This window comes from Sabethes cyaneus, chromosome 1 (assembly GCF_943734655.1).
Source record: "Sabethes cyaneus chromosome 1, idSabCyanKW18_F2, whole genome shotgun sequence".
NCBI classification, from domain to species: Eukaryota; Metazoa; Arthropoda; class Insecta; order Diptera; family Culicidae; genus Sabethes; species Sabethes cyaneus.
The window spans coordinates 144,176,205-144,200,150 of NC_071353.1; the positions used below are offsets into that span (position 1 = coordinate 144,176,205).

The 23,946-nt window shown below is 40.5% G+C and overlaps 1 protein-coding gene across 2 annotated transcripts in view; it reads left to right on the forward strand.

The window, feature by feature from the left end:
- LOC128739068 (proton channel OtopLc) overlaps positions 1-22,738 on the forward strand; it is a 95,357-nt gene extending 72,619 nt beyond the window's left edge. For both annotated transcript variants that reach the window (XM_053834525.1, XM_053834526.1), the window contains 6 exons: positions 9,621-9,723; positions 9,784-9,944; positions 10,007-10,887; positions 10,953-11,237; positions 18,495-18,843; positions 18,908-22,738. In XM_053834525.1, the coding sequence (XP_053690500.1) occupies positions 9,621-9,723; positions 9,784-9,944; positions 10,007-10,887; positions 10,953-11,237; positions 18,495-18,843; positions 18,908-19,048 (1,920 nt within the window). In that variant the 3' untranslated portion in view covers positions 19,049-22,738. The remainder of the gene's footprint in view (positions 1-9,620; positions 9,724-9,783; positions 9,945-10,006; positions 10,888-10,952; positions 11,238-18,494; positions 18,844-18,907) is intronic.
- The last annotated feature ends 1,208 nt before the right edge of the window (positions 22,739-23,946 follow it).

A 23,946-nucleotide genomic window follows, 5' to 3' on the forward strand; every position in this document is an offset into this window, starting at 1 on the left:
TTTTGTGGTTTAATTCGGTACCGGACCCAGTATACTACATATGTTTTTAACCCCACTGTGTAAGTTTATGGTACCGTCTATGTGCTGTCCCATGTTTCCAATCATAAAAATAGGTATAGAGATGACATAAATGTTTATAGATATTATAAACCTTTTATGAAGTTCTTTGGGATGTATTAATTGAATTTAACTTGAAACTCCTACCTACTAGCGCTCGCCACCGTAAACAAAAGCACGTTTTAACTTAGGCGGGTTGCAGAAAAAATAATAACCGCGAGGCAACCGTGAGCGCTTTCGCTGACTTTAGACAAACGATAAACTAGGTTAATGTAATGCGGAACGTAAAAGAATGCAGGTCAATATCTTCCGGGACTGAATTCCGGGTTCAGAATATACTAAAATAGTACGCACGGGTAAGGGCGCTACATCTCCTCCCCCTTACAGAGCTCCAAGTCGTCTCGAAGTAGATTGCGAGCAGCAGCTCGCAAAGAAAAAATACGGAGCCATTATATTTGTTATGTTCACTGATAATCTTTACATTGGTTAGTTGTTTTTTTTCTCTTCATTTTTCTTTATATGTATAGTCTTTCTCCTAGATACACTTCATTGTAAAACTATATTTTAAACCCTTTTATTAGGTTTTCATTAAACTGTTTTACTTCGAGTATAACGATTTCAATATGGTTCCATCACAACGTACAAGTTTTCGTTACACTTCATAGACCTCCTGCATCGGGATGCGTTATACGAATTCAAGAACGTTAATTATGACGTTCAGCATGGATATCCAGTTTAAACTGGCCCCTTGGCCTACCGCACAATTGGCTAGCGGTCTTTGTTCCATCCTAGTGGCTGACTGCACAATGTTGCAATTTTAAATGGATTCGACTAGTCATGAATAGCGCGACCAGTGGACTCGTAACCATCGTTACTTTAGCTTGGGATGATTTTGTAGCTATAGCGCAGCCGTCTATACTGACTTTTGACAACATTGCGCGATGTTAGCGGTCCGCACGTCCGAGTGCAAGAGAAACAAATCCCTTTGCCTTATTTCGACTTCCTCCCTTGACAGGAACAACCACCCTTTTATCAACAAACTAGGCAAACTTGGAGCGTTTTGTCCACGGGCTTTGGCGTTCTGCCTCACATAATGATTTTGACTCTTGCCAAAAATCGTCAAAAATAACAAAAAATACTGGTTTTTGTTAGGAAATTTCACCAGGAGTAAGTGTAAAAAAGATCCCAAAGTCTTCTAGAAGTTGAAAAAAGTGGAACAAACACGCCGTTGCTCTGCAAAATGATGTTTTGCTTAAGCGATGCATTCTGCACCACCTTACCCTATATAAATTGCACTCTGAAAAGATAGATATCGGCATACTGAGAAAATATCTGTCAGTCACCCCGATTTTCTATGAACATCAACTCTCTTATTCCTCTTCTAGCAGAGCCACAGTGCCACGGGCATTCAACCCCCACATCATCTTCATTTATTTGGGGATAAAACCCGACTTTGTCTTACATTCAATTAGTATCTCCCAAGTTAAAGAAATCCTGAAGATGGCTTTTCCTGACGAAAACTTGAACAGAGTTTGTGGCTATGGTTAATCCCTGTAACTGATCGCCCAATAGGTACACTAGTATGGCGTCACTACTTACATTGTTCAAACTCTCCAAATTTCGAAGTTCGTTTTGGCGTACTTGGCAAAAAACGGACGAATGTCTTTTCAATAATGCGAAAAACTACCCTTCCGGAAGATTCTCTGCCTGGGAATTTTGCCTAGACGATACTATAGAATTTTTCTGCCGAGAATCGTTTAATTCTTGTTCTAGTCCATTTAACTGGACCACCCATTTAACTGGATGTTTTTACTCTCTTTTCATTATACTAATGTGTCGTATCGAAAAATACACTTCATTCAATAATGATCCCTCCGAATCATTTTACTTATAAATGGCCATAACATAGCATTCAATTCATCTATGGTCGTACCGAATCATATATCTGGTTCACCAGCGAACATACCGAAGCTTCTTATTTATCAATGGTCGTACCGAACCATTTAGTTCATCTATGACCGAACCGAACCATATAGCGGGGAAGTCCGATATGCTCGGATACTTTGAGTTTCAGATAAAACTCATTAAATAGCATATACATATATAGGGGATTGTCCCCTGTTGTGAAACGGCCCCGGTTATGAAACACCCATAATTTTGAACGTTTTTATTATCCTAGTGCAATCAAGTTACTACCAACGTCTAGTTTCATAGTAATATAGCTTTTGAGCAAACAACGGTCAAATTTCAACATTTACTATGCTTTGTAGGAAAAGTGTTTCAAAAAACACCCAAAAAAGTTTTTTCGCATGTTTTGCAATTGATTATTTTGTGAACCAAATGGAATAAAAAAGCTCAGGTAAAGGCATATAAGCTAAGTTTTGGGCCTCTATTTCACATAGGCAAATTTTAGGTGAAATAATTGACTCAAAAATTATAATATAATTTTTTTGCAATATGGCCACCGCCCCGGTTATGAAACAGTTGAGTTCCCCGGTTGTGAAACATCTAGAAAATCAAATCTTTTATACTTAAATGATCGTACATTACTTCAATTGGAGCATTATGAGTTTTTATGGCAGCGGGATTCATTTAGGTTTAGCAAAAATCAATTCCTTATAACACATGTAACAGGCCGGTGCATTTGAAATGCGCTAATATGATTGCTTGCTTTTTTACATGCATTCATTGCGATTCAGATTTAAATGATTAAACGAAGAAATTGATTAATGATTTTGTATTTTTAGTATTTTCCATGAATAAATGATTTTATTTTTTGATTTTCCTACGATATTTCTATATTTTCTTTTCTTTTCTAATGATTTCCCGAGGTGTTTCACAACCTTTTCTTTTAGCCACAAAAAACCATGTTTTGATATTTTGCTATAACTTTTGTGTTTTAAACAAAAACCATATACTTCCTTTGGCAAAAAGATTGGTATATGTTTAAACTTTCTAATGCTTCAAAAAGATTCAAAATTGGATGATCCGATCAAAAGCTATGGCCAACAAACAAAACCTGTTTCATAACCGGGGACATCCTACCTATAAAAAAGGATTTCTGTCTGTCTGTCTGCCCTATGTTCCTTTTAGAATCGAAAACTACTGAACCGATCGGCGTGAAAATTTGCATATAGGGGTTTTTGGGGCCAGGGAAGGTTCTTATGATGGTTAGAGACCCCTCCTCCCACTAAGAGGGGGGGCTTCCATACAAAGGAAATACAAATTGCTTCATAACTCGAGAACTAATCAAGCAAATGGAACTAAATTTGACATGTGGGTGTTTTGGTGACAAGAATTTTTTCTATGGTGAATTGAAACCTCTTCCTACTTTAGGACGGGGGGCTCCTATACAAATGAAATACAAATTTCCTCATAACTCGAGAACTAATTAATCAAATGGAACCAAATTTAGCATGTGGGTGATTTTCTAGGTAATTTTTTTTCTATGGTGAATTGAGACCCCTCCCCTCTTTAGGAGGGGAATAATGACCCCTTTTCCTTTTAAGAGGGGGAGCTTCCATACACATGAAATACAAATTTCATCATAACTCGAGAACTAATCAAGCAAATGGAACAAAATTTGATATGTGGGTGTTTTTGGAGGCATGAATTTTTTCTATGATGAATTAGGACCCCTCTCCCTTTTTAGGAGGAGGGGGGGCTTCCATACAAATGAAATACAAGTTTCCTTATAAGTCGAAAAGTAATCAAGCAAATGGAACCAAATTTAGCATGTGGGGGGTTTTGGAGGCAGGAAGACCCCTCACCCCTGTGGTAGGGGGACTATCATACAAATAAAACAGAAATTTTTGCGTAACTCAAAAACTAATCGAACTCGAGAAATTTTAGACTCTTTCATAAAACATTAATCAATAACAAGACCTCCAAAAACTATCGGCCACAGGCCGCGAGTGTTGTCGGAGACTTGCCGTCGGAAGCGCCGACCACTGCGGGGGGCAGCCCCCCGTAAAGATCACCTCTATCTAGGTTTATTTATTTTTCTAGATCTACAGACCTCTATTACTTTCCTTCATTTGGGTCACCTCTGCGAAATGGTACTTTCTACGAAAAGATTTTCCGTGAAATGGTACATCCCACGTAAGGTTTTTCGCGAAATGGTATTCTGCGAAACTCTATATTCCGCGTCGGTTGACCATAACCGACAATTGGTGTTCCGCAAAATGGTATTCGGCGAAATGGTTCGTAATGATGGCGAATACTTAACCGTTATGTGTACGGGAAATTTAACACCCATAAGTGTTCGGATGGGTACCCGGGTACCCACCGAAATGAAATGCTTCTAACTTTATCAATTCTTGACCGATTTTGGATCTTGAACCGTCAAAAGATTGGAAAATTTGTTTATTTTTAGAGCATGAGACTTACCAAGCCTGGGACCCCGTCTGGTTCCCGTAAATCCGGATCTCCAGGACCATGTTCCGGATCCAAAACAAATGTGTACAATTGTCAATAAAACCACACAATATTGGTATCAAAATTCATGAAATCACTCCAGGAGTTGATGTTTATCCATTTTGAGTCCATTTAACGAGTTGTCTTTGGAATGGCCATTCCGGAGCAGGTTCCTGTGGGGCTCTATGAGACCTGTAACATGTTTGGTTAGAACCCCCAGCAATATGTATGTCAAACTTCATGAAATCACTCCATGAGTTGATTTTTATTCACTTTGAGTTCATTTGATGAGTTGTTCCCGGAATGGCCACTTCGTAGCAAATTCCCATGGGGCCCTGAGGCCACTAACATGTTTGGGTAGAAACCCTAGCAATATGTATGTCAAAATTCATGAAATCCCTCCAGGAATTGATTTTTGTCCATTTAAGTCGATTTGACGAGTTGTCCTAGGAATGACCATTCCGGAATAACTTACCGAGGGGCCCGATATGGCCACTAGCTTGTTTGATATAAAAAGAAACCTCGGCAGGTTGTATATCAAACTTCATGAAATCACTCCAGAATTTGATTTTTATCCATATTGAGTCCATTTGATGAGTTGTCCTCGGAATGGCCACTCCGGGGACAACTTGTCAGATGGACTCAAAATGGATAAAAATGAACTCCTGGAGTGATTTCATGAAGTTTGACATACATATTGCTAGGGTTTCTATCCAAACATATTAATGGTTTCATAAGGCTCCACAGGAACCTGCCGCGGAATGGCCATTCCGAGGACATGTCATCAACTGCACTCAAAAAGGATAAATTTCAATTCCTGGAGTGATTTCACGAATTTTGATATACATATTGCTAGGGTTTCTATCCAAACATGTTACAGGTCTCATAGAGCCCCACAGGAACCTGTTCCGGAGTGGCCATTCCAGGGACAGCTTATCAAATGAACTTAAAATAGATAAAACTCAACTCCTGGAGTGATTTCGTGAATTTTGATATACATATTGCTAGGGTTTTCTATCCAAATATGTTAGCGGTCCCGTAAGGCCCCACAGGAATTTGCTCCGGAGTGGCCATTCCAAAGACTATAAGTTGAACGGACTCAAAATGGATAAACATCAACTCCTGGAGTGATTTCATGAATTTTGATACCAATATTGTGTGGTTTTATTGACAATTGTACACATTTGTTTTGGATCCGGAACATGGTCCCGGAGATCCGGATTTACGGGAACCAGACGTGGTCCCAGGCTTAGTAAGTCTCATGCTCTAAAAATAGACAAAATTTTCAATCTTTTGACGGTTCAAGATCTAAAATCAGTCAAGAATTGATAAAGTTAGAAGCATTTCATTTCGGTGGGTACCCGGGTACCCAGCCGAACACTTATGGGGTAAAAAAATTCGAAGGCCCCCCCTTCGACCCCCCCTGCTGCTACAGGCAATCTGTTGATGACAAATGGTTTATTCCCACTAGTTAGGAGCATTCTACGAGTTTTAGCTGGCTGAGTTGTCGTAAACCTTGTTTTTCGAGGCTATAAAGTCTCAAAAGGTACCCGGGTACCCAGCCGAACACATAACGGTTAAAACACCCATGAACTCCTCAGAAACTTGCAAAACTCGAGATTGTGACAAAGGTCATCCCAGATTCACGATTTATGTACAACATAGTTTAAATTGTGGCAATACGAAGTTTGTCGGGTCAGCTAGTAACACTATAAAACTTCAGTACAAATCTTATGAGTCCGGTCTTCGTAGATTTACTTTATAATAGTTGAATAAAGTTCTATTTCACATAGGAATCAAAGAAATAGTAATGCTAGACTAAGTGAGTCTATTTTGCTGGTTACTTTGCTGTCCGGTAATGAGGACAAGTTGGTGTCCGGCCATAGAGGCCACGCCACAGTTTCAAAAAATGAAGTCTTTTCTTCAAAATCTATTATTTTCATGTCAAATTTAAACTGTTTCGGAATAACAACTTCATCAAACCAACGTTCAGAAATATTGCTCCTTTATACATTAGGAACATTTGCAACTGCATTTTCATGAAATTTACTCGATTCTCGTTATTTTAAATGGTTGACAGTTCTTATTTATTTACTTTTTGCAACAAAGACGTCATAATTGGGCCATCATATAATCTTGTAATTTGTTATCATCCCATTCGTTCCAAATCCGGGTATAGAAGCTGTCCGGCCATAGAGGACTTCCCTCTACTTCATTGAACTATGATTGTACCGAACCATTTGCTTCATCTATGGTCGTACCGAACCATGTACTTCTTTCATGGGCGTATCAACGGATATGTGTGCAGCGTATGAATCTCAGTACAAACAACATGAGTAGCCTTTTTTCTCGCTGCTAGGTAAGATATAACACTGTGATCGACTGGTGAGACAGTTTAAAGAGCAAAATCTTGTGATCAATGCTAGAGATTCTCGGTTTGTCATGTACTGTACGGATCGTGATCTGTGCGTGTGGCGATAACTCAGATCAAAATCACTGATTTTCCATCCCTGATCTTGAAATTAAACAGCCAGCTGTTTGGTCAGCAGCTTACAGCCGGGGTGATTCGTACTTTTTTAAGCTCCATTCAACTCGATCTTGGGTTACTCGGCGCCCATTTTCCAGACTTCTCTGAGGTCGCAGTTATTTTATTTAAAAAATAGAAAAAAAAGTTGCTTAAGACCTGGTCGAACCACTTCGCGCGTTGAGCCCCTCTGTTTTGTTCACTATTTACAATTTAATATAAAGCGACGTGCACGATTTGGCATCTAAATGCCTACTGACTTTCAACTGACTCTACTGCTAGTGCTTTGTGTGCAGGTGGAATTGTTGAATAGAACCGTTTTCCACGTTAGGTCTGCTACTCTTGATTCATACACTTCCGCCACTCTCGGCTTTCATTTTGTACCCCACCAAATATCGTCCGCATGGGCGCGCAAGTCTTCCGTGAGCATTGTCAAATTCATAAAAACTATCGCTCTAATAGGGGTTTCTACCATTGTCAGCTTCATACGGTGGATTATGCCTCTTGATCGTCACATTTTACGAAGGGCAAAGTAGGCTCGGTATCCTGCTTGAATACGCCGCAGGATTTCCTTATTTTTGTTGTTGTCCGCGACCACCAGCGATCCCACATACACGTAGAAGAACTATGGATAAATGCTTAGTTGAGGTAAAACGCTCCAATGTAATATTTTCTTCCACTTCTGGCTCGTCATCGTCAACAATTGGCGTCCACGAAAGACCCACGTTCGTCTCGTTTAAGCTTTTACCATTCATGTAACGTATTAAGTCTTCGTTGCGTTTGTTTTAAGCCCAATTTTCCTAGCTCCTGCTTTCAGTGTAGCGAAAATTACCTCCGCCGTGGCAAAGTATCGGGCTTTAATATCAAATTCACCTGCGTAGTCAAGAAGTTTGCTATCTTTACAAAACTCTCGTTTCGATACCTGCTCGTCGGATCACCCTTTCATGTGATGTTGAACGGCATGCGGGATCAGCTGTCAGCTTGTCTCGACTCTCGCCGCATCTCGAAGAGACCCGTCCTATGGACTAAAACAGCCTTTTCCAGCTGAGGATCGAACATATGCGATGCCAACTGGGAGGCAAAATTCTAACATTTATCTTCTTTTATTTTAATTCGATTTTTTTTAAATGAAGAACACTCAATTTCAACCAAAATAGTTTATGACTGAAAATATTTCCCGATTTCTTGAATAAACTCCTTAGACTCCCCCTCCCCCTCAGAAAACATTGCTGGCTACATCTCTGGTTCCATTCAACAATGAACATATTGAATCTTCTTAGTTATAACTGGTCGTACCGATCCATTTGATTCATCTATGGTCGTACCGAACTTTCTTACTTATATTCTGTCGTATCAAAGTTTTTTATCACAGCTTAACGGATGGATATATGGATAAAATACTTCAAGTTTACTCATTCAAGCTAAATTTCCAATCCAATATTATCCCCTGTACTAAAAAATTACCTCTCACAACGTATCACTTTTCAGTGTCTGTCGTCTACTTGATGTGGTTCGAGAAACCATCCATTGGCGACGAAATAACCGAAGAATTTTTTCCCTTTGGTTCTCGTCGGTGGAGAGAATAATGCTGACGAAGGTCAGCGTACTATGAGCATTCGCATTCTTTCCGAATCCAATCTCCAGCTCCACGTATAACGCTTTGACAAGACTATTTCTCGTTACTACACTCAACGTTCGCACGAATGCCCGCTCTCCTGTGGTAATACAACCTTAGTTTCTCTGCGATTGATTACACGATATCGGCCAAGGTTGCTCGTAATCCGGCTGGTAAACATCGACTCCAATAGTTTAATTTATTATACTCTTTACGACTCCCTAGTAAAGTGGTACCGATAAGGATCATTCTCGCGTGCGTTGCCAGCAGCGAAATAGTTTTATACGCATCTAAACGATCTGTATACTACGCCACGGATGCGGTTGAAGAAAAATTGACCAAAATTGCCAAAATGCTTTCCCTTTAAACAGGTAATTCTCCAATCACAGTCACACACCGTTGTTCATTGCCAGCTTCCGCATTGAACTTGAAGCTGCATTTTCATTATCGCGGCATCCCACCGGAATAGCCAACTCGTCTGAAAAGTTTTCCTTTTGTCCACCTGTCGTTACGTATTATCGTGGTAACGTGTGTCTCTCCGCGTGTGTCTGTGTGTATGTGTGCCTCATATTGCAACAATGTTACCCGTTTTTTTTCAACAACTTTCTCTATCAAATGTGGAATGTTTTAACTGCGATAGCAGTTCAACCCCTGTGCTGTGATGTGGTGTGGTGTTTCACTTTCATCGTGGGCTTACATTTCCGATTCCGCCGAAAGTTCCGTTTCCTGTGCCGTCCTGGAAAGCTGAATCATCGAATCGGAAATGAGAAACATCAAACGTTATCCCCGGAGGGGATACCGTGTTTTTTTCTCTCTCAAAGTTTAGAGTAGTTTCACAACTTTTACACAGTTTTCGGTCCTATCGGTAATCTTAGTATGTGTTTTTCGTTTTTTTTTGCTTGTTTGATTTGGTTTTATTTGTGCTTTTCGGTCAATTAAAACTAAAATAAAATAATTGAGGAAAAAATCCTGCTGAGTCTAATGATAAACTTGTCGTTTTTGCGATAGGACTCCACCCCGGATCCGGAAGTGGCTCTGTCCCCACGATGCAAGCGCAAAACTACTCAGGATCCGGCTCATGGTTCATTCTTCCTGCGCGTTGGCGCCATCGGTAAGTCATCTTGTTTGCGACATAATCTAGAAAATTAAAATTTTTCTTCGTCGAAACCAGCCTTTGGATTGGGAACTATGATCTACACCGGCTTGGAGTTTGGTTCGTTCTTCGAAATACCGTTCACTTCCCCCTGCCATCAGATTCTGCGTGGAGTAAACCCGCTGCTGCAGATGATCTTCACCTTCATGCAGATGTACTTTATCTTCATGAACGCTAGAGTAAGTACCAAATACGATACAACTTGAAGTGGATGAAGTACAAAAGTTTTTTCGTTCGTCAGCTCAACATTCACCGATTCAAGGTATTGGCTCGCTTCGGGCTCATGCATATCGTGGCAACGAACGTCTGCGTCTGGATTCGAACGTTGGTTCTGGAATCGCTGAAGGAAATCACTGCCTACCATCAGCGCCGTGGACCCGAACCGGAGGACAATGCCATCCTGGAAAATATCCGCCAGCATACGCTTCGTAACGCCGGAATGGTACTCGGTACCGAGTTGGGACCGCGCGAGGAAGGCGAATGGGAACCAATCAACGTAAACTTAAACGCACAAAACGACCCCGGTCAGGAGGGAGGTGGCGTCCTGTCAAGAATGGTCCAAAACACTGCCAGGGTTTTGACGGAAGCAACGACCTCTCCGTACAATTCAGCCCGCACCAGCACTGTATCGACAACTAGTACCACCAGCACCACCCCTGCTAGCAGTTCTACGGTTAGAAACACCATCACATCAACCGCCGCCAATCTGTTCGACCGGATTCGTGATATCGTAGTCACCGAGAGTACATCCACCTCTACCACACCGGACGGGGACGATTCACTGACGCCTTCGACAACTGCGTCGACTACGTCGACCAGCACAACAGCCGCCAGCGCTGGTGGATCCTATCTGGACCAGTTCATCGATCATGTTGACTATTTGCAACGCAACAACAGCCTTGAGCAGTCCTACGAATCATTGGAATCACTCTTTCCGCAAGCGCTGATCGCCACTTCCACGGCAGCCACCAACGAAACTGCAGTCAGCTGCGGTCGAGTTAACATCATGGGAACGATCGTACAAGATTCAGCCCCCTACCTTTATCCGTTCATCATCGAGTACTCGCTTATCGGAGCTGCCGTTATCTACGTAATGTGGAAGCACATTGGACGCTACCCGAAGTGAGTTGGTTGAACAAAAAGTGTCAAAGATTCGAAATGACAGTTTGTTTCACGGTTGCTTTCAGGTTCACTAACGAAGAGGATTTGGAGCACCGTTTGGAGGTTATGTTGTCGCGTCGTGCCGTCGTAATGGCCCAGCAGGCTCGTACCGGTCGTGTCGATTGCGTTGGCGCTTCCAAGGGACTGTTCTTCGGACTGCTGCTGCTGGTCGGATCGCTGATCTGTTTGATTTTGTTCTTCGTACTCGTTAGACACCCGCAGCTGTCGCTGTTGGCTATCTATCTGGCCGATGCTTCCCACTGCATCCTGATGGTGCTGGCCGTGTTTGCGATTATCATTGGATTCATTCGGTAAGTTGTGTGTGAATTTTTGCGTCAACTTGTCTATGGAATTAGCAACACTCTCTCAGAAGCAAATGAAACTTTGCTTAATTAAGCAACTTAATTTTACTAAAGTCAATCTAAAATAACTTTTAGAAATGATGGGTTTGATTCAATTCTTACGTAGGACTTCATGTTTGTTTACTATATTGGTTTTCTATCTACTGTTTAGTTTACCTACTTCGATTTCATAAAAAAAGTAACGGCTCTTCCTCGTCCCAATAGGTCGCAGTATATTTAATTGGATTGTACCTAGACAAAGTTGATGTCTTGAAAGTAAACAATGTTGTAAAAGTGCACGATTTACCCTTCTTTACGATCGATTTAATAGAGATGCTACTAGAATTTAATCAAAACTAAAGTCATGTACCACAATGTAGCATTTGATGTAACGCTGTAATTGTTACTACCCAGGAACAGGAAGCTTAGGATGACTAGAAGACTACTAACCGCGATAATTAGCTGTCATACTGCAACCGTCTCATTAAAGCATCCACGCCATCGATCGTTCTTCATATCTCCTGGAGCACACTAAAACGTGCCCGATGAGCTACGATGCACCACCCTTAGCGCACGAAGAACTTCTCTTTTGTTTAATCGATGGTTCCCTAAAATGAGCTTCTCGTTATTTCGGGCCGAGGCCTTATAGATGAAGTACCTAGTTCTTCGAGGACACACACCACGTGCTGAAAACCTTTTCGGTGGCGCATTCATAGCCGATACCAAGGTTTTTCTACGTAATTGTTTTTTACTGACCACAGCCAGAACATAGATCATCAAGAAACATAGCGAATGCTGTTTATCGATCGCGGATTTCTCCACTCACTACAACTCGAAATTCTGGGAACTGCATCAGCACGGAGAAAGAGATATTAGCTAGTCAGTACCCTTCAGTAAGAAGCTATTGAGGGACACTTCATAGATGGTGGCCGCTGTCTCATTTTACTCGGTTGGTTTATCTGTAGCGCTTCAGGTATCAACGCCTTTACATAGCTAACATGATCATTAATCGTATAGCCTCAGCCAGCCCAAAATCTTCGCTTGTAAATACCTCCACCGCACCGCTATCCGGAAAACAAAAATTATTGTACTTCCAGATGAGGGGACAATTCCTGAACTTACAATTTCTTAACTTAACTTAGGTACTAGTAGTAGTAGTAGTAGTAGTAGGGGAATGCCACCATCAGTTCAAGGACTTGCCAATGTATGTGGGTAGAATTACAGTAGATCCAAATTTGATTATCAAATGAATCTCACTCTAATGCTGTTACAGAAGGGCCGAAAGGGATTGGGCGGACCCACAAGCAGAGGCACTTGTGTACATTCCGGGGTTATAAGAGTCGCCTTCCAGCATTAGGATCCTTCCATGTAATAATCAATTTCGCTGTACCAACTTTAACCCACGTGATGATTAGTTTGTTTTGAGTTGAGAAGTGCCATATTTGCTTCAGACCTTAAGGATTCAGGTTGGCAATCCACTCCATCATCCAGCCTTTCACATTTATATCATTAATCACACGGTTAATAATATGATATTAAGATGAAATGTGGTATATATGGTAAAAATAGAACAATCTCACCAGCAGTCCTTCGTATGGAATAGAGTAGCGTCCTTTGAGGTTCCATAAGTGCTTCTTATAGTTAATTTAATTTTTCATTCTGGTATCCATGTGCAGTATTAAAACTCGTTTTGGCCAAAGTTTTTACTATATAGCAGGAGATGCTTCATAAGCTAAAACGAAAAAAAAATAATGAAAATAACTTATTAGGCTTACCTATTAGCTAGGCCGTGTGGCTCCGTCGTCTGCCCAAAACCGCGGTTTCGAGACCAGGCAGCCGGGAACCACCCAGCATCGCACCTCCTAGCTTGGCTACTCAATAGAGCATTACCAGGTATAGCCACGTGGAGGCGCTAGGTTGGCGCTTGGAATGGCTAGAGCTATATTGGACGCTCCTCATTTCATAACCTACTTAACTTAACTTAGGTGCTGTCTAAAAACTTTTGAAAAATAATTTTTGCTGGAGTAATGACCTAACCCACGGCAGGTAAGGCACGAAATAAACGGGTCCACAATAGTTCAAAATACTGAACGCAGTGGTAAAAGTATCCAACAGAAGAGGTTGTGAAATAAAGGATACGAATTTCCGAATAAACATACACGTTTGATCAAATCAATATTGGATCGAGTAATGTGGACGTACAAGCCCATGCCGTGTTCGATCCAAAAATACAGCGGGCGGTCAATGGTGGGGTATAAACTGAATGCAGAGAGGGATGAAGGCGCATGAATTCCGAGCCAGTGCTGGGGAGAATTCTCTCGTATACCTGGCAAAAATCAGATGATAGAGTGTTGAAAACCGTTCTTTCACACCATCACACCAACATCAGGACCAAAAGGGCCCAACGTAGCTGGACCAGTTCGAAGACGACTTGGGGCTTCTAAGGTACCCAGGAGATTGGTGACGAATGACCCAAGATCCAGTTGAATTAAAGCCGCACGTCAAAACGGCCGACCTTGTTGGTCTGGTTTAATCGAATGTAAATTGTGAAAGTGAGATCCGCAATTTAAACCTGCAACGGCTGCTTCGAATAGATACATGATCTTTCATCTACCAAATCGGATAACCATGGCGCTCATTTTTTATACCTGTTATATAAGTTCCAACATTTTTATAATTCACTGACTATCGATGACGTTTCGATCAACGATCTCAAGCTCTTTAATAAGCTTTTGTTCTCTAAATGTCTCATCGTTCTTCGTGAGATTGAACAAAACTTACGCTTCGGTCAGTTAGCATCCTAATCCTTTTTAGTCGACTCGCTTTGTCTTGTGACGTTCGTTCCTGTGACGTATCGTGATGGTTGAAATTCTTGCCACCGCCACTGCGGTTTAGTTGTTGAATCTTTTGCACACTGAAAAAAATCGACACGAAATTTGAATATGAAAATGTACATGTCCTCTTCCTCCTTCAGCAGTATAGAGCTGTAGTGGCTTGTGCTGTATCAGTGCTAGCCTGGTCGCCTATTCATTCACCGACTCAACACACGTCAATCGAACTATTTACCACGTAGCGCCCCTCCATTTGACTGCACAGTCGCCCGGAATCCTGGCGACGTGGCCAGCTCACCGTAGTCGCCCGACTTTCGCCAGGTGTACGATTGAAATGTTTCCAAACAGTCATATCCTCCGCCAAACTCCGCTTCCCGTTTGTACTCCGTCAACATCCCAAATTCCAAATATATAAACTCATCAACAACTTTCATTTCTTCGCCGTCAATTATTCAGTGTCCGTGAGAGGTGAACGTTGTTTTCTCTGGAGTTTTGCCTATATATTTCCCTATATTTGAGTTGACTTTTGACGCATTGATTTGTAACCCAATCTTCCAAGTTTCCGTTTTGGCTTCGCCATTGCAAGGTTTCTAGTTAAATAACAATCCATCTCCTTGTGAACGCACTGCACGATTCGAAAGGACTCGAGAGTGCCCCCGAAATATATTTCACGTAACATATCACTCGCTCCAGGGTAGCTTTGATCAGCCGCGTCAGTTCCGAAAAACCCGAAAAACAGTTCTCGTTCATTAACAGACATAGCTGTTTGCGCACGACTGTCATGTGCTGCCTTGAAATCCACGAAAATATTATGCATGTAATTGCTGCACTTTCATGGTGGCAACTCAACCAGGAAAAGACCAGGAATTTTATTTCACCAGGAAAAACCAGGAATTTTTATCCAAAACCAGGAAAAAATTCTTATGCTTGCTGACAACTTAATTACTTATGCGTTTATGTCCGCTAGTTTGGCAAAACAAAATGTTTCATTTCGCAAATAATGACAGTAATCCGCCATGGCCTTGATCTGTCGCCAGGAGCGTTTCGAATCAATATTCTGAATATAGTCGACTAGGCTACACCGCCAACAGCCTCTAGATCTGCCTCTTTTGTGTTGTTCCTGCAGGTTCCAGTTGACTGCCTTTCTGTAGATTTCGTTCTCTTCTCTCCTCAAAACATGTCAGATCCAGGCAACCATTGACGAAGACCTGCGGTTGTGACATCTCGCGGGCAATAGAACGGCCTTCTCGTTCAAATTGAAAATTCGTGTTAGGGTCGGTAAAATGATCTGATTTGAGCGCCAAACATTCCCAAGATCGAAAAATTACCGCTGGCCATCCTGATTCATGTTTCTATATCAGTCTTGGTACCACCGCCTAGGGTTATCTGCTACCAGGATATCTGCCACCTCCCCAATCTCTACTGTGAAATTGGAGGGATTGTTGATGTTTGCGACATAGACTATTCAGACCTGCTGCCTTAGGGTTATCGCAGAGACCATCAAGCTTTCTCTGTTAAGTTTACTATCAATGGCTCCAATTAAAACTTCGTCAATAATGACGAGGACCAGTTGCGGTGAAAGTATGTAACCCTGTCTCACTCCTGCAGTAACCCGGCAGGAGGCCTCATAATGAGCGTCGATAAGATAGACTAGCTTAACAGGAACTCTTCTACACCTTAGTGCGCCCCAGATATTTTCGTGATTTAGTCGATCGAATGCTTTTTTGAAATCAACAAACACTAGAAGAAGACAGCCTTGGATTGCGATGATTTACTTGAATATTATGTTGAGCGTCGTAATCCGATCCACACATGATCGACCGGCACAGAATCCAGCTTGCATAGATGAGTAACTCAACTGTTTGCCCGTAAATTGGTTGGTAGCTAAAACTTGGTTAAAATTATTCCAAATGCCCTTAAAGTGTACAAACTCAGATTCTGAGTAGTTCTTCAACCACAAAATCGGTAGTAGGAACTTAAAAGTGCGTAATTGTCACAGAGAATAATTCAATTAGCGGAAGCAAGTAGTCAAAATTGGTTAAATTTTTCCGAAAAATTTAACTCTTTTTTTAACTGCAGAGTGTAGTGCGAAGAAAAAATCGATGAAAGTGCCAAACGACTCGGCTCAGCTTGTACGCCGATTGTTTACGAGGGTTTCGATCAAATGGTCACTTAGATCTTTTGAACCAATGAAATCTCCAGGTCCGGATGACATTCTATCCATTTTTTTCCAGAAAATCACTAAAATATCAAGAGACGGCATCTTGTGTTTTCCTTGATATTAAAGGAGCTTTCGATTACACGTCCTTCATTTAAATTATTACGGCTCTTTTTCAAAACGCAATTCACCACGCTCAATGCGCTAGATTCAAGCAATGCTTTCGAGCAAAGAAATCACAACATCATGGGAAGATACGTCGGTCACGATTTCGCACAAAACAGTCGCTATATCATTCACTATTCACATGCTATTTCTTCCCCTATACTGATTGGTGTCAGGCTGAGCTAGTAACCGCCTAGATATTGCTATTAAGAAAGAATTCCTTTGAAATCAAATACAGGGTTGTAGACTACAGTTAAACAGTTTATCTACCCAAATCCTGCAGTAGCGAAAAAACTGCTCAGCTTAACTCGTAGTGAACTACGCACAATCACGGGACTCCTAGCTGGACACTATCCCGCTTTTGATCGTTTAAAGAATATCGGATGATTCCGAAGCCTGCCGCTTTTGTAACTCAAAACTTGAAAGTTTAGCGCATCTGCCCTGCAATTACGGGACTCTTGCTTTATCTAGGCATAACTTCTCTAGGCAAAATTTGATAAATCTCCTGAAAAGTACACCCGATAATGTTTTTGCGCGATGAAGGTTTATCTACAGAACCTTAGTTATCTGATTTTTTTAACTTTATGCTTGATGGAAACTTTTGGGAGAGTCGAGGTCCCACTTGGTTTAATCCTCGGAGACGCCTTAGTTTTCTTGTTACCAGTACCCGAATTCGCTTTGGATATGAGGGAAGCGCGGATTCACCTTTTCCGCGGAACTTGTGGATAACGCTATCTGGGACTGCTTAGCCCCGAGCACTGCCAGATTGTCAAAATCCATAGGCTTGGGAGATTCACCGCGAAGAGTCTTTCAGTTATACCAGAATCTCTGATAGGATCCCACCAGATGGTGGAACCACGTTTTTGGTACCATTGGTCTCATGAGCGATCTGATTATCACGGTTCTTGGAGTTTTAAGACCCAGTGCCAGCGGACATCTTTGACTTTACTAGTACTGGTGTCACAAGTTTTAGCCCCCATGAACTGACTTGTGAGGCGATGTTGAATCGGATTTACTTTCCTCAGCTGCGTTGTATAACACGAAGTTTTATAACGAAGTTTCTACTTGTGACCTGACGCACAGAAACTTCATCGACTGTTAGCGATCAGTGCCCATGTATTCTATTCGGATTAGATCGCTGCACAATTCGCCATTTGTCGCCAATGAAATTATCATTTTGATTCTCTAAGAGTCTTCTGAGTCTTTTGTCAACGAATGTAATGCTTTGTTGGAAGAAATAAGCATTAAGAATTTCTGGACGCAGAGTGTTTTTTGGATTCATCCCAAAGAGTCGTTTCTTTCCATAGCGGTAAGCTGGAAGCCGGACTGAGCAGTTATAGAACTGCTTGTTTCCTTGCTGTTCTATTGCGATTAATAGGACATCCTGTATGGAATCTAGCTGAACCGTGGTAGGTACAGTGTTGGCCTTTGGAACGTTAACACTTCTTTCCCGAGATGGATGAATAAATTGCTTTCGCACATTCACTCTCGGGCACAAGTTATTCTTTTTTGATTATTTTGGATCAGTTTTTCTCCACTGTTGGATAGTTTCGATCCTCGTGGTCGTTTGCCTGACACAGAATCAGACTGAGTCAGCACTTGCTCCTTAGCTTACTTTTCAAGAACCTGATAATGACGTTCATTCTATCACTTGTGTCATCTGTTGTTCCAGAAAGAGCCGTCGTGTTGAGAGTAAATGAAACGCAAGATTGAGTATCTGCGCATCGTTCAATGCAGCAGTTTTTTGCTGTGCTCATAAACTCCTTCTCTTCTTCTTCTTCTTCCTCCTCCTTCTCCTCCTCCAACTATACATTTCCATTACATTGACATTACATTACATTTACATTACTGTGAAGGGCGCTCTGGTGTCTGGCTTTCGAAACGCTCCGTTTGTGACTAGGGATTAAAAAAACGGTCTTTTCTGGCAGTCAGTTCAGGTTGATCTTGGAAAAACAAAACTTGAAAAAATTTGTTCAATTGGACTAAGAGAGTATGATGCCAAAATTTGGCGGTCTATGGGAAGGGAAGATTTTTTCTGACGAAAACTCTAACGTGCTGCCCTTCTGGTTTCAGTGTTCAAAACTTGAAATTCCGCTGCGAAGAGCAGAGCAACCTGAATGACATCCTGCTGCGCATCTCCGCCTTCGGACTGTTCATCTACGCAACGTTCAGCGTCATTGCCGGTTCGCTGAATGCGATGGAAAGCGAACCGAACCTGCTCGTTATGGTTACCGGAATTGTCGCGGTCGTCCAGGTCGTCATCCAGCTGCTGTTCATCGCTGACGTTTCGCGCCGCCGCGTCCATCTGCCGGAGCACGACCGCATCAAGCCGGGCCGTCAGATCGTTACATTCCTGCTGATTTGCAACATCTCCATGTTTGTCATCTACACGTTCGAGGCGCAGAAGGTGTTCGCCAATCCGGTGAGTTTAAATGCACGGTTTAATTCACAAAACATATGATTTTAACGGTTTCTTGATGCTTTAGGTTCAACTTGATTTCTACGGTTTCATTGCTTGGTCACTGATTCAGCGTGTAACCCTGCCGCTGTGCATCTTCCACCGGTTCCACAGCGCTGTCACGCTAGCTGAAGTCTGGAAGACCACCTACAAGGCCCGTCTGGAGTAAGAAGGCCCTTGAAACACGCACACACACACAGAACCGTTTTCTTCTAACAACGCGTCAGTCGTCGTCGAACACACTTAAACACACGTAAAAAAAAACAACAGCAGCAACGAGAGAAAATAGACGCCGCGCATATGTGTATGTAGAGAGAGAGAGAGTGGTACCGGCCGGAAGCGAAAGTACAGTACAGTAGACCATAATAATTTAATCACTTTTTCTCGTTGCAAAAAAAAGTATTTCTGAACTCACACATACACACAAACACATGAGAGATGTAGTAGTTGCGAAGCAGCAGTAGAGAAAGAAAGAAACAAAAAACAAGAAAAGTCAAAAAAAGCTTTCTGTCATTCGGTGTTTGTTTTTTTTTGGGCTTTTCTGTTGTGCTGGGTAGATACTTTTGCGGAGGACCGCCGTTCCGAGCCCATTTACAGGCGTTGTTTTTAGTTGTGAATAGTTAAACAAGAAAAAAAAACATTGGCATTTTATTGTGAGTATTTTGTTTCGTTTGTTGCATTAGTAGTGAACATATTATTGGTAACAGTAACTGTACTTAAATTATTTATTTATTGTGTATTTAGTCAGAGTCGGAAAGTCCTTTCGCTGGGTTTTTATGTCATGATGAGGTCCCTTGGCTACTTAAGAATAAAAGAAAAACTAATAAAACATTAAACATACCTTCACCACGTTGTAATAGTGTATCGTAAACATACCAATTAAGACAAGTAAGCAACTCTAAGAAGAATCGTATATTGGTAGTTATAAAATTTGAAAATTTTACTCAGAACTTAGATCGCGTAACAGCACATCTTCACTCATTGAAAAAAAAAAGAAAATAAAACAAACCTAAGAGGAAATAAAAGCAGCAAACATTACATAGAATCATTAGGGATTCCCCGGCTGGGGAATCTTCTTCGGCCGCTCTCTTCCTCCGACGGACGGTTAGTGCGGTCGGAGGCCGCGGACGAATCTCGTTCAAATCTATGTGTAGTTGTTAGACTAGTAATCTATCACATATTTAAGTCGTCATTGCATACAACAGAAAAAAAAACAGATGAGTAGAGGAAAATTTTCGTAACTCAAAACATTACATACGATGAGAACGCTCTCAAACAGCGCATAGAAAAAAGAAACATAAGAGGCAACGATAAACAGTGGTAAAAACACAGAGAAAAAAAGAGAGCGTAATGACGTAAAAAACACTAGAAAACAATACATACAGCAGCCATAAAAATAGCAAGCGAAGCAGACAGTTTTTTAATCTTAATAATAAAAACAATTTGCCCACCATATTTACACAGTATGAAAACAAGAAAATTAAAACAAACGTAAACAACCGAAAGTGGTGAAAGTCGTGGACAAAAGCATTATAGCATGTCGCATTTTTCTAAACTGTTGAGATTTATTATAACACAATTTGTGGCATCAATTAGCTAACAGGCGAAAACAAAAAGAAGAACAAAAAAAAACACAATGGAGTGATCCAGTTATAATGTTGATAGCAACTCAAATGATTATAGTGAGAGTGGTTTTCGTATAACATTTTCAATTGTACAAAATACTTAGTAAGCATCTTGTGTATCAACCTATTTACCTATCGGTTTTTCGGTTTTAATATAAAAACAAATCTGGCCGCAGCCAGATTTACCTTTTATCTAACTTAGTCGACTTACTTCGTGGACCACACAATACTTTCAAACAGGACTTTTGCTCGATTATTTACGAATGCCGTAGGAAGAGCGAGAAAGGTTAAAAAACATCTCAACCTGGTAAACAATTTACATTAGTAGCAGTACTTTTTGTAGAAATTTTTCAAAGGCCAAAATAAGCTGTCGAAATAAAATACGATGACAAAAAAAAATACCATTCCATCAGCTCAAAAGTAGTAGGAAAATAGCAGAAGCGAGAGAAAATTGTAGCGATTGAAAAATCGAAATCGATTAAAAAATAAAAAAAAACAAAGACCTAGCTCGAAACAGACTTAAAAACAAAACTTTGATGTTTAGCTCTTTTAGCGAAGCCAAAACCAAAAAAAAAACTTTTGTCGACTGTGGGCAAAACCAACGTAGAAGTCAAAAATCAAGTTATTCTCGTAGTGTGCTGCTCAGTCTGTGTGCTCAACGTGAAACTCCCTAACAGGTACACTCAAACAAACACACACACACCCCCTCAACCCGGTTACAAAAACAACACTGCCGTATTTTAAAATTCCACAATCACAAAATTCCATGCATGTATTGATCAACACCCCTGGATTGAAACAATAGAAGCAACCCTCAAACTCAAAACATCACACACACACACACACACACACCAACACTCATTCACAAACTGTCAACGCACACCGACGCGACGACGACAGCAGCAGAACAAAAAAAAGATAGTAGTGTAAAACAATGGCCAAAACTTTTACATCATCAACAAGTCAACAATTTTGCGCTACATATGGAAAACACAAAACAAAAAAAAACTTATAATCAAAATTTGAACCCATTAAACCCATATTTGATAGAGAAAAAAAAAATGATGTAAGACAAAATTATCCGCATAGTAATAAACACACACACTCACACACATAGTAGGTACTATAATAGCAGTCAGTTTCGGCGAGGCCAAATTCCAGCAGCTCAGCAAGCCGGAATGCCGGAATCGAACGTTGAGGAAAAAGTTGTTTAAACGTGAAAATGTCTAATGAAAAAAAAATCTAAAATCTAAAGCTGAGAATGATGGGGTGAAAGAAAAAACTCACACAAACACACACACACTGCAAAACGCAATCGGTAATGAATTTATTCGGATGGTAAGAATAGGTTTTTCTACTCGTTTTAAAACTCTATATTTATATACACAAAAAAAATCTTACGAACAAAAAAAAACGTTTAACCTGACTAAAGTGGAACGAAAATTATTCTATTTCAATATTAACGAAAAAAGAAAAGTAACATCAAATGAGTCAATAACAAACAAAAACCATCTAACTAAAAAGAAAACGTTAAATTTTGTCCATTTTTCGAATTTCGTTGGTGAGTTGTTTCAGTATTCTACACGTACATAGTAGCGGAGAGAAGACCAATCTTACACACACATCGTCACGTCACGTCAAGTCACGTCATGCGCTATACTATGTACTATCTCTAAAAACATCTAAAAACATATGATTCGAATCTAAGTTATTGGAAGTAGTTGGAAACTGGCAGTGAAACAGCAAAAAAAGCAGTGGTTAGAAAATGGTTCAATAAAACAAGCAGCCCATCAATAGAAGAACAAGAAAGATTTATTCCAAAATCCAAACAAAAAAAAACAACAACCATGCATTAGTGTGTAGCATCACAAAATCAGCCCAAAACAGAAAAAAAGCATAAAACTTTGTCAAACCGCGCTTTTCCGGTAGAAACAGAACCACAACACATAGCAGCAAGGCAGCACTCGGGCAAAACTCACGAAGGACCGAGCGAAAAGAAAAAAAGAAGGACACGACACGACATGACACGGATCCCGCAAGGTAAACAGTAAGCAGCAAGCAGATGCATGCATGCATATTTGTAATGAACTTAGAAATGGTGGCAGAAGCTGATGATGATGATGATGATGATGATTAAAATGATGTCTCAATTTAATTGTACAAAACAAGAGAAGAAAAAGAAGAAAAAAACCCGTGTAAACAGATGATGCAGTGCAACAGGTCATTAACAAATAAAGGAAGAAAGTGAATAATAAACAAAATCCTGGGTGGAGTTTTATCTGTATCTTGTAGGGTATGTTGCTGCTTCGTCGTAATTGCCTATTCCCGTCCTATCCAACACAAATTATTAAAAATATCAGCGATTTTTATGACACACAATGCAAAATTAGTTATTCCCCAATATTTTAGTTTGTTGTTCTGCGATGAAGAAGAAAATGTCGACTAATCGTTTTAATTTCCGTCATTCATAAATGAAAACAACTCATGCAAGGCATTGTCGTTATTCCACAGCCAGGAAAACTTGCCTGGCCTGCAGAAATTTTGCAGAATAACATTTGTCATGCCGTCCTACACAAATACATGCTCGCTAGCTTCGTAATCATTATTGGGATTTGTAGTTCGGACGATGAAAAATTTTGATGGACGCATTTTAAAACGGTACGACGAATTTAAGAAATAAAGTCAGTTGCGTAATTTCAATAAAATGGTTTACTATACGTTTTAGTGGATTCAAAGTTCACGGATCGGAAGGTAAGTATGTTTGAGTCAAATCAGCACAAGAACATTTGGAGTATTCATTAAATCCACCAAAGAAACGATGTACATTAGAGTGGCTTTCCTTACTACGACGGGAATTATTAATAAACCCTGTCTAGTATCTGTCTCCATCTTGATGATAAAGGTGGTTTTCAATTTTAGGTGTTTATCATTGGTTAGTCGATGTCGTTCGAATCTTGATTCGAACTTCGAGTCGGAAACGAAAGTCATAGATCTGCCAAAATTAAAAATAAATACTATAGTTAATAGAAAAAGTTTATTCTTTCTCTCTACAATTTTTAGTTTATTTACTCTAGAGATTAACTTATTTTTGTATTTACTTTCTTTGGGACGAATTAATAGACAACGGTCGGCAATCGTAGTCCCGCCGTTTTCGGATAAAATTCAATTAAATAATTGCGCCACAAGACATGGAACACTTCCGAACTGATAAATGATTTGTTTCTCTGCTAATTTGGGTTGGATAACAAGTTTCCATGCAAGCTTGAATGCGATAAACAGATTTTTAAAGTAGCTTGTATGCGACTATGGCAACTATATGGAACTATTGAACCCCTTTAAACCCAGCAAAAATTTTTTAGTGAAAGAAAAGTCGAAACAATTTCCATTATCAATGGGTGAATTATTGTCTCTAAGCAACTCTGAATGTGTTGAGAGGCAGCAG